The sequence below is a fragment of the Pavona decussata genome, unplaced genomic scaffold, assembly GCF_977016875.1.
Source record: "Pavona decussata unplaced genomic scaffold, jaPavDecu1.1 SCAFFOLD_192, whole genome shotgun sequence".
Classification (NCBI taxonomy): domain Eukaryota; kingdom Metazoa; phylum Cnidaria; class Anthozoa; order Scleractinia; family Agariciidae; genus Pavona; species Pavona decussata.
The window spans coordinates 1,280,116-1,292,242 of NW_028145601.1; the positions used below are offsets into that span (position 1 = coordinate 1,280,116).

The window sequence follows — 12,127 nt, forward strand, 5'->3', positions numbered from 1 at the left end:
TAAATGGTAGGCACCCCAGGAGTCTCTATCCGTATTTAATAATTCCTTTATTCAGTTCTAAAAACAAATCTACTCGAGAAAGGGTTCACTCCAAGAGTGATGAGGCTCCGGGCCATGAGTTGAAACGACGCCAAAGAATTATTACGGAGTGCATCGAGGGTTGACTGTAGATATCGACCCACAAAGGTTTACCTACGGAAATATGACTGCCCGCAAGACGTTGACAATTACAAGATAAGAGCGAGGTGAGGTGGACCACAACAATGTAGTAGCCCCTCTCTAAATTGCTTACAGGGCAAGGTCTTACTGCTACTATCCATGCAGAGGGGTCTAGTACCGGGGTGGGTAACACTCACATACGCACAGTTTCTTTACCACCTTATCACAATGAATTTATTCAAGGCAACAGTTCAATTCTTGTGATTTTAACTTCTTAAAGTACAAAACTCTTGTCACATTTTTCTCAACTGAGTAAATCGAGCTTTGGCGATAGCACTGAAATACTGACACTATAAACAAACTACGAGCCACCCTAAATACTATAAAATAGCATGTACGCCATAATGGACGCTACTTTTTAAGTAGCAGTACTTAAAACAAAAACAAAAAGTTACAGGGGTAATTCATTAAGCTTTTGCATTCCTTTTGATAGAGTCAAAATTTCTACAATAGAAAATACTACGAAGCGACTTTAGCCCTTTCAATACGGTGGTGTCCCAGGATGAGACACTCAGCTATGAAATGTCATTCTAACCTTTGAGTCTATGGACAGAAATCCTGAAATGTGACGATTGAAATAAAAAACGCTTCTGTCCTGTAGTGCTGTAAACTGCGTCAAACTTGGCAGTTCTAGTTTATGAGTCTGCATATAATTCCTAAAGTGGAAAAATTCAAATGAAAGCCATTTCGAAAAACGACGCATTCCTACCGCGATTTATAAATTCCTGACATCACCTAAATTAACTTTCCAAACACTCTTAGAGCGGTTTTCAATTGAGTGTCGAAAGTAATCCGCGTTTGGTTTGGTATTGCATTACTACGCTCTGTGATTGGTTAACAAAACTCGCGCCACTTTCTCAACCAATGGGAATCCAAACCAAAACCAATCGTGTTTTGGCCGCACGCGTTTTCCCGCGCTTGGCGCCAGTTACATGTCTTTGCTTCGAATTCTGATTGGCTCGTTGTGTTGTTTATATCTGTTGCGATTGGAACAGAGTAATTACTTTAGTTCTGGTTTTACGACACTCAATTGGAAACCGTTCTATGTATTAATAGTAGCGTAACGGGTTATGCCATAGTTGTACACATTTCAAAAAAGATCTTTAACGCTCTGTCTAACACTTCAAAACAGCAACGATGTAATTCTGGTGCCATATTTAGGAAGTCCTCCTGAGCCAACAATTGTTTCTTAACATTGGGCTATTGTTAGTCCCACAATAGACCTTTGTAAAGCCCCTGGGCCCAGTTGTTCAAAAACCGATTAAGCTAATCCTGGGTTAAAGTGAACTTTGATTCGAGCTTTATTACTAACCAATAAAGACTCTTCAAAAAGATTTTTGTCCCTCAGTTTTGACGCAGACTTTTCTTTACCACTAGCTTAAAAAGATTTTTAAAACAATTTTTAATGAGCCAGGTGAAAACGTCGCCTTACTTTTAATCGTGGATTAGCATTAATCGGCTTTTGAACAACCGGGCCCACAACACTACATGGTATGAGCGGATGGTGAGGATGATTGGTGAAAACAGACTGTGAAAGCAGTCACCATTTTTCTTCAAAGATGGTGGAAAGCGCGATTACTGGGAGAATGGAGATAGTTCATTTCATTTTTCATTAAGAACAGAAGGAAAACGGAAAATGACGCTTCAGAAACGTACAAAACAATAAGGAGAAAATAAAACAGATGAAAAAGAATCGTTAAAGTCGGAGAACATATGCACGACTAATGTTTCGAAATTCAGTGCCAATCCGTGACACAGCGTAAATCACATGCCTTCCGTTCGGAGATCTTCGGAAGAGGCGAGGTCTTCTTCGGTATCCCCTCGGTATCCGAGATCGCGATCAGATGTCACACCACTACCAAGGATGGTGGTTTGATCTCTCAATCCCTTCAGAGTTCCTGAGCGACTGCGTTCAGCAGCGTCTTCTTCACCTGCCCTCGGTGTTCCAGAACCCTGGACCCCTTCCTCCTCCTCCTCCTCCTCATCCTCCACCTCGGTCTCAGAGTTGACAGGAGTGCTTGCCTCTTCTGTAGTACTGTCGACAACAGAGACGGCGTCTGTGTAGAGAGAAGTGGAACTGCCTCCTGCCGTCATGTATGCAGCAGTATCCGTATCCGAGGTAACATCTTCTTTAGCACTCATGAAAGATTCCGTATCGCTATCTGGCTCCTCGGGGCTTTCCGACCTCGCTGATTTTGAAGAGCCATTTGGTTTGTCTGCCTGTTCTTGTTCATGCTCTTCCTCTTCGTCTATCACTGTGTTACTGGAGATTTCCAAAAGTGAGCCTGAGGGTGATATGTCGCCACCTTCCCCACTTGTATGTGGCGGGCTTTGTAAAGACGAAGTGTACGATTTCTTGACTGTATAGGGGTCCCTTCCTGGTGTCCCTTCAAAGTTTATCTGGTACGTTACAGTTTGGTTCCCATCGATGGAGGATGAATGCGACGCCAACCTTTCTTCAAGACGAGACGCAGAGAAGTCAGTTTTCGCGTGACCTCCGCTGGTTTGCGTGACAGTTCGGCGCACTTCAGACCTAACCGCGTGGTGGGTCAGCGTCGTGCTTTCATTGGAGGCTCTAAAAGAGTGGTTTTCCAACTCAAAAGGGGATTGCTCAGTAAGCTGTGTGACACTCGGTGTCACGGACACGATGACGTTACCATTGTTACTGTGTTCAGGAATTGTCACGCTACTAACATAAGACTGTTTGGAGGAGACCACCTGCCGGCGAACAGTACTCGTCACGGTCTTCACAGAACTCTCGGTTTTCTCTGACACATGGCGAGTGCCACTGAATGACGCCGCCATGGTTCGTCTTGATGAAGGCGAGATATTAAGGCTACTACGGTACCCCGCTACCTGCTTCTCTTCCGTGTCAGGCTTACGAGTGTTTGTATGACCCAAGCTGGGGATTGCAGCCTGCAAATCTACTGCGCTTTCACACTGAATGGCTTCGTTCCCATGCTCCTGCTTAGTATAGTTCTTAAGCTCTAAGTTGGAGACACCTTCCTCGATTCCTAGTTTCTGCACAACACTCAAATCTGCCAGGTTTTCTTGTTCCGGTGCAGACCTGAGTGTTGACGAGTCCTCAGGGGCTGGGATGTAATCTTGAGAAGTAGTCTTTACCAAGGCAGTTTTGACTGGTGAGTCGGAATCAGGGAGCACGGGTCCGCGTAACTGCGGATTACTATCAGTGACATCTTCTGATGGGGGACCATCTTTGAAGTCTTTGCTGACAGCTTCAGAGAATACATCACTGCTGCTCTCTGCTAGAATGGAATCTGAGCCATCAGTGGGTGTTTCCTCGCTTATGTTCCTATTCCGTGTAAATTCCAATGAACTTTCTCGTTGCTCAAGTACGTCTTGTTTCATCACCTCTGGTGTTTCGTGCAGTCCTATACCAGCCCCCTTTGAGTCTTCGATGAGTTCTGTAACTAAATGCACGTAGCAACAAAAATAATAAAAACCAAGATTAAAAACTCCGCACCTCCCTCAAACTTTTATCCATTTGAATGTGGTTCTAACTTTTACGACTTAAGAGTGTCACCACTGAAATGAAAACTCTTGAGCAGTACTTCCCTGTGGCGTTGTTTATTTTACTGTACTCGATGGGTCTAACACTCTAACATTTGAACCACTAGATCACAACATAAATACTTATAGGGAACTATGTTTCTGACGCGATAGCCAGTCTGTATGCCAAATTAGGGCTTATTTGGAGAAATTTGGTTTTTAAGGCGAAATGGTCACCTCTCCCCTCTTTCCAGTGAGCCCTTCAAGTAGTAAGAGTTCAATCATTCACAACCCAAGCTAAACCTATTTTGACCACACCCGCTCCCCCAAGGTAGAGTCAAAACGTTCATGAAGCCCCACGTGGTAATCCTTCAACTTTTATGGCACCTCCCCCCATGATCTGTCTAACCCTCCCACACTCCACCCAACCCATATAAAATGAACACCCCCAGGAAGTGGTCAAAACTACTATACTCGATCAGGACCCACCAAACCACAAAATAGATGGTGGTCTCTACCTGCACCCTCCCCCCTCTTCCTCAACCTCTATCCAGTAGTTACAGATGACAATGAGATTCAAACTTCACTTTTCTTGTTTATCTAACAATGACTCTTGCCAGCTGAATATTTCTGTGTCAACTCAAATTTTAAAGCCAATAAATTTTTTGTCTGTAATCTTCATGAGATAGGTGGTGTCTGTGAAACATGCCCTCCCCCCCCCCCCACCCCAGATAAGGTGGGTCCTGTTTGAGCAAACTTATTATGACCAGTTCCCTAATAGTACAACTTAGCAGTACGTACCTTGTTCTTGTTCAGCAGGTGGATGAGTCACATCACGGACTGCAAATCCCCTTTTCATCATTTCTTCGTTGATGTTCATGTCCTGAATTAAAATACAAGACTCTTGGTTAATACTTTGCATTCAGTGAACGACTAGCATCTCATTCAAAACATGGCTACCCAAATCTTAATAGTTTAAAGTGCTTTTCTAGGACTGTTTGTTTTTCAATCTGAGAATGTTTGATTTTGTTGACACAAGTCGTCCCCATGGGGGAAAGGCTCATTTCACTCACTTTTAAAAGTTTTCTGTGGAATTACATACACACAATATTTACTTTAATTAGCCTAAAGTAAACAGTATAACAAATACACTACCAACACTGTAATAACCAACATACCAACACAAAAAGAAAGAAGTAAAATCAACAACAACAACAAAAACAAACAAACAAACAAACAAAGAAAAACAATTTCTCAGGCCATTTCTGAGTTAGAAAGCGAGTCTAAGTGCAAAGTTTTTATGATGAAAATTAGTTTTCATTCATATGCAAACAAAACTAATTTTCAACTGAAAAGTTTTGCACCTTGCCTTGCTTTTCTAATGAGGTTCACAGCAACTTGGAAATGGCCTATTAGCATGATTTCTTACGGTCTGTCCAGTAGTGTCAATCAATTCAAGACAAGGTATGTCTCCATTGTATTTCACCACTCGTGCCATCAGTGAAACCCACTGAGCACAGTGACTAAGTTGATCAAAGTCGTCAGTTGATGTCTTACTCCACTCATCACCTACAGGCAAAGACATAATATGCTATTTTCATGATGGCGTTATTTTACAACAACTACCAGTCAGAATTCATTTTGTTTTCCTTTTCAAATTCAAATTTTGTAATCCCAGCGAACAGCAAAGAACAACACCTCTAATTAGCATGAGAAAACAAAAACCTGAAGGATTCTGGTAGTTGTAGTAAAATGACGCCATAGTGAAAATGTCCTACTGAGCCACAAGAATCCCATATAGCTGGTGATTAATTTACACATAGGTTTCACTGGCATGAAGGCCCCCGTCTCCCCAAGGACAGAATCCGGTTACCCCACATATTAAATTATTTTGTTTGCTGGCACCCATTATATGAACCTAGATGGAGAGACAGTAAGTATTTTTTTCTTAGGAAACAATATTATGACTACAATCACTGATTTTCAGATAAAAAGGATGATGCACCAACCACAAGTCCACCTGGCCTTGTGTCATCAGTGTCTGGGTTTACAATCTGGACGGATGCTCAGGATACTGAAAAAGTTCCTGGTCCTGACCCTTATATTATTCCTAGAATTTAAGCTTGTTTAATGCGGACACCCTGCTAATACAGACGCCAATGGTGTCTGTAATAATAAATTATTGTATTTGAATGTCCTAACAGCCTAACTACTTATGTAGGTTTCACTAGCATGAAGGCCCATGAACACTGTAAAGTAGCTGTAGGAGCATCACCACTTCCCTTCGCAAATATGACACTCTTCAGTCATTGCACGAGAAGCATGTGTTGAAAATATTGGTAAAGCGTTCCCTACAGGGGCGATTTTTTAATAGGTATTTCACTTTTAACAGAGATATTGTAGCTAGGATGACAAAGCAAAGCCATCATCTATATGTCCCTAGTGTTAAGCTGGAATGCAACAAGAAGTCGTTTTATTATAATGGCTGTATTGTACATACTCGTAATTTGTGAATTAGCTTATTTGTTTTTTTTTTTTCTGCATAAAATTTTAGTTATAGTTTTAGCATATAATATTATTTGTATATAATTTGGGCCTCCATTGATAACAGTAATTTCATTGTAAATTAGCTGAAGGTGCTACCCTATTCAAATAAAGATATCATGTCATGTGATGTCATGACTGACATCACTACTAATATTAACTACAGATGTAGAAAGGGTATTACCAGTAGGTGTTACTCCTGCCAAATGACACTCTATGGCTTGGAATGGAAGATGGTTGTGTTCCTTTCTATTAAAGAAAGCATTGAGAAAGAGTTGCAGACCACCACATATGGTTAGCAAAAGGAGGAGTTGACAACACAACAAAGACATATTGTGCTGAGTTGTTTTCATAGTCAATATTTAGTCCAGCCTTTGTTTTGAATTTTGACAGTGAGGGTGTCTAATGTAGCAGCCTGCAAATACAATCATGTTTTGACTTTTGTTTCACCTAGTAAGTTCTTGGTGCCACCGGGTGAAACAAGGCCTGAAAAATTGGATGCATGCAGCTGCAGGCTACCTTTAGTTTAAGAGGCAAGGACACAAGTTACAAGTTGGCCAGGGGTTGGGATGAAAGTCCCTTTTCTCTCAAAGCTCTCTCCAATAAGTCACCAAAGGGGTAAGGATACTCTGTAAACATACCGGTAAATAGGCTATAATTAACAATAAAGTTGAAACTTGTGGTTTCATTACCATAACAGTTTACCCAGAGTTAACAAAGTAAAGTTTGTTATTACCAGCTGCCAACCGCTGTGTACATGTATTATGGATGACAATGAACAGGATGAGCTACTCAGAGTTTGAAAAGGACTAAAAGGCCACAGGCATTGGCATTTTCCGTTAGTTTATGGCAGATACAACCCCTCGTGGAGCTGAGCTGGCTTCTCCAAAGCTGAGACATTCATGCAAGAAACTGCTCATTTTCAGTAAGAAGTACAATCTCAAGTTCACAAACTTACTTCAGTTCTCTTAATTTATCCTTGGAAATCTGTCCTGAGTCTCCAAAATCCACATAGTAAAGATCCACAGTACCATCCTTGTTGATTTCCTGGATGCGCGCTCTGTACCAAGATGAATCAAACTCAAACGGAGCAGAGCAAATGTCTCCCACCTAAGATATCAAATACACTGTTAGCATGCCATCAGAACAAACTACTTTTCAGGAAAACCAAGAAACAAAAGTAGCCTTATAAGAAAACAGCAACAGTTATTGAAGTCTATTTCAGGTAACAAATGTACCCTTAACATTTGAAGGGGTTTGGTGTAACTGAGTGATGGTGTGACCTTTCTGTGTAAAAAGAAAAAAACAAACAAAACAATGACTACAACAAACACCCTCTCATTACATTTGTGTACATAATCAAGGATACCCAGTTTTCATGTCTGTACAAAAAACATGTTGACTTTTTTGGCCGAAATGGTCACTTAGTTGTGCCAATTTCTGTAAGTACAACAGACAGCTAAGGAAATCTAACTGAGCAGACAATATCATTACCCTGATGGACAATACCCTGAGATAAGACTAACCTTAAAAGCATTGAGAACTGCCTGTGATTCTGATGAAGAATGCAGCCTTGTTAAATTAGTTGTAAGTTTGTCCAGCTGGGGAGAATCTTCTGTAATAAGCTGCACCCAAAAATGTCCTGGATTGTCAATAGCTGACACAAACACCTCATAGAAGTCATCTGTCTTTGGAAACTGCACAACACCTGTTGTTGGAGAGGCTGAAACGATAATAATATTACTGTTATCATACAATGAACAGTGTAAATTTTGTGTCATGATTGGTGGAACAGAGTTTGTGATTAGAGTATAGACGCACAATTGATGTCATCGAGTGGTGTGACCAGCGCACGTGATCAGAGTCTAGAGTCCAACAAGAGTGACTGGTCAACTGTGCGTAGCAGAGAAATGTGGGCAAATTTTTGCAACAAAGGAAAACTGTCCGATGAAAAATTGGACAAAGACCGTTAAGAGTGACCTCAAAAAGGTTAAAAAAAAAAGAACTTTGTTGTGACATGAAAAGGAAGGAAATATTTGCCCAAATTTATTGCAGATAGAAATCCAGTAATGGCAGGTAATCAATCACAAATCACAGTGAAGCGACTGACATGCTGTAATATTTTGGGGGCAGAAATTCCCTCTGGAATAAAGGTTAGTTGTGAAATTATTGTTAGTGAAATTCTTTCGGATTGTACCCTAAGTGTGTATAAATGGTCTTAAAGTTTGCTTGAACGTTTTTGACTTGGTTCAGTCAACGTGATGCTCTTTTATGACATGTGGTCAAAAGTCTTGGTTATTGTATAAAACAAATAGATTTCATTTTACCGTGGGTCTGTACTCTGATAATGCACAGAGGATGCAAAACGTGGTAAGGACATCAGTCACACTACTTGCCTGCAGCTTATAGCGTACTTCTTTGTTCTTACCACGTTTTGACTCATCAGTGTGTTATCAGAGTACAGACGCACAGCAAAGTGAAATCTATTTGTGAAATAATAAATTTCAAGTGGTTAGAAGTAAGAACACAGGAGTTACTAACAGTAGTTTGTTAATAATATGATTGTCTAATAATACTGAAAGAAGTCTTGGAAAGAACTGTTGCTGGTAATAATAATAATAATTTATTATTGAAATGGGCTTGTGTCACAGGATGGCAGAGCCAAGAGTGACAGCTGATTACTGTACGCATTTTGAAACAGTTCCTTCTGCATTCACATTACTGTTCATCTATTAAAGTCATCTCCAGAGTTAAATTCCAATCCACCCATCATTAGACAGTCACCTTGATCCACTGGTATTTAAATTTTTCATTTTCTTCAGTCTATTGTTTCCTACAGTATAGTTCTGTTGAGATCTTACATAACATGTTTGAAAGTTACAGAAGCTGCAAATATAAATAATGATAGCCATGGCTACATTTAATGTCCAACTTTACTGACAGTACGAAAAAAAAAATAATACTGTCTTAAATTGAGTGGTGATCTGTGTAAACTATGATGGAGAAATGCTAACGGGCTGTTTTGGTTGCCATGACAAGTATAAAAAAAATAATAAAGGCTGACTAAAATAATATTTTTTTTCCCAATAATTAGAAAAAAAATAGTATTTTAGTCAGCCTTTATTACTAAGGTCAGCAATTTGGCAAGTGTTATGATCTTAAAATGGTGTAGTGGTGAATACTTTTTAAAATTTGGAACCAAACAAAATGAAAAGGAACAACAATATACCCACAAAAAACTCAGTGTCAATCTCCAGTTAATGCTCACTTTTCTCTGATTGTAAGGCAATAAAATGTATTTGGCTATGACTGTAGAGTGGCCATATTAACTATGTATTGGATCTGTGGTTTTCATTTATGCAATACTGTCCATTGTGCCACTGTGAAGCAAACAAAAGTGGCCACCAAAATTTAAATCCTGGCAACCTTTATACCATAAAATGTTGCCACAAGGCAACTTAAAAGTTCATTTGACAATAAAAAAAAAAAAAAAAAAATCAAAGTGTCTTCTTACCCTGAGCAGTGTCCAATCTTCTGGGTGCTCTTTTATTTCTAGGAATTCCCATATCTCCCCTACGAGCCCGGATTTCATTATCTTCAGCAATCTTTTCATCCAGTAGTCCTTTAGCACTGAAAATTTGATCTGAGGTTCCAGTTATCAGGCATTTGCGCAATGGACTTGCCAAATCTTCACTCTCACGATCAATTTTTATTCTTGCACCTGCAAAAGAAATGCAGTATATAATGTCTAAACTGTCTCGCTTGAAATCAATAATGTGGAGTCACATACTTAAACTGTATTGTATACAGTGGGTGAAGTACCGATAAAAAATATAGCTTTTTGGCATCCTTTACAATTCAAATCTCTGTTAGATGGAAACACGTCAAATGAGAAAAATGCCTCAAAACTGCCCACAGATGGATCATGCCTTCACATTTGAAAGGGTATGACTTAAGCTGCAAACAACATTCAAATAATTATACACTGTACATTTACGACCATGTCTGTGTGTACAGTAGCTTACGATGTGTTTCATGCAAAATATGCCTTACAGTGTATATTCTCCCTTTTGCCTCTAATGAAAAAGATCATGAAATTGATTGATTGAATTATGTTTGCAAATCAAACATCATCATAAATCATCAAACTTGCCAAGAGAAACTCTAAGATTAAGAATTTTCGATTAGCTATACGAAATTTCTTTTCAGTTCAAATGAAATTACTTTGAAAAATTGTTCTAAGATAAGTGAATTTTGGGGATGCACTTGAATGAATTTTTGTACGGCTCTCCAAATCTGTTCAAAATCTTGGCCGAAAAATCACGAAACTTTGCCCAAAATATTGGTGATTTTTCAGTAGGACAATAGCCAAAATTTCTTTGCATTCTTTTAGCATAGTCCTGTAGTTCTATTTTGACACATTCCACCAGGCACCAATCATTCATAAATTGTGCTAGCTTTTGTCAGCATCTTATAACGCCACTTTTGCAACCATTTTCCAAACCTTCCCCCTCCTCCACCAGCACCAACCAGAAGCCTTCCCAAAATCTGTTTAAGAGCTAAGGACAACCTAGCAGGAATCAGGGAAATAATTTAAATTTCAAGCACTGCATTTTTCCCCAAATTGAAGCTAAATTATCTCGGAAAAATGCATGGTTACCCCTAATTTTCTTTCCGGATTCCAACAACCCTTGACGAGATCTGTTTTCCCACATAGTTACAAGCTGGCAAAAATATCTTTGTTTAAGCAGCCACTGCTGTTAAGAAACCAGACTTATTCAGACAATCCCAAGATGTGCTGAACGTATGTGCAGTAGCAAAAGCAGGCACTCAAATTTTGCTCAATTTGCTCCTGTTAGTCATAGTGTGTCATGTAGTTTCCCTACTAGCAGTCTCCTTTTGTTAGTTTGATGAGCCGGGACTCTCCCAGAAGGGAAGCTACAATGGAGGACAGATGTCCTTGGGACAGTTGCTGCATTCTTTTCAAATTTGTGTGTTTTACTCTCCCCGTCATTATTATGACCCTTTAGTTACACCTCCACCCTCCCCCCTTCCCCCAGACAATGTTGAAAAGATCTTAGCGAACATCGACACTTACTTTGCTTGTGTAACGTCTGTTCAACCCACCCAGTTCAACATTGTTTGGGGGGGAGGGGGGAATTACTGCGAAGTTTGCTGCTATAGCGTTTATTGTCCCAGCACTTTTAGCCTGCATTGTAGTAACTTCTAATAAGCATTTAATTATATTTGTGCATAATTTTGTAATAAGATTTTATATTGTCAATATAAACTTACACAATAAATAGCAAATGCCTTTACCTGAAACAGAACTCATGTTTCGTATAGTTTGTCCTCCTTTTCCAATGATTCTTCCACAAGCACGTTGAGGCACAAAAACTTCCTCAGTTCTTATAATTGGCTGTTCCGCAATAATTTTCTTTACCAAAATTTCGGCCCGTCTTGCCTTTTCGCGTTCACCTTGAATGAGAACAATTCTTTCCTCGTTCCCACCACCCTCGTCTTCATCCTTTAGATTTACACGGGCCCCGCTATCCTTTTCTATCTTTTTAATGTTCGCTCCAGACTTTCCAATGATAGCACCGACAACCGAGCGAGGTATCTTGACCTCCACTGTCCTCTGGTTTGCAGAGGCGATTGTTTCGCTTTCTTCCGCTCTAGCATAATTGTCCTCTTCTTCGTCTGGAAATTCCGAACTTCGACGTCTCCTGTACAACAGATAGAGAAGAAATGCTACTACCGGAACTCCAATAGCTATTGCTGCTCTTTGTTCGTTAGAAAGGGAAGGCATTTTAATTTTTCCAAAGGTTGAATTCAATGTTCAGTCGTCCATATG

The 12,127-nt window shown here is 39.9% G+C and overlaps 2 protein-coding genes across 2 annotated transcripts in view; one reads left to right on the forward strand and one right to left on the reverse strand.

Annotated features, from left to right (window-relative positions):
* LOC146462070 (dipeptidyl peptidase 9-like) overlaps positions 1-12,127 on the forward strand; it is a 203,213-nt gene that overhangs the window by 96,759 nt on the left and 94,327 nt on the right. The gene's annotated exons all lie outside the window — the stretch shown is intronic.
* Positions 367-12,123, reverse strand: LOC146462081 (uncharacterized). Its single transcript, XM_085086204.1, has 8 exons — positions 11,593-12,123; positions 9,788-9,994; positions 7,800-7,996; positions 7,232-7,383; positions 6,458-6,522; positions 5,159-5,298; positions 4,531-4,612; positions 367-3,650 (listed from the first exon to the last, which is right to left on the reverse strand). Exons 1-8 carry the CDS (start codon positions 12,080-12,082, stop codon positions 1,984-1,986), a joined length of 3,000 nt encoding a protein of 999 aa, XP_084942330.1. The 5' UTR covers positions 12,083-12,123; the 3' UTR covers positions 367-1,983.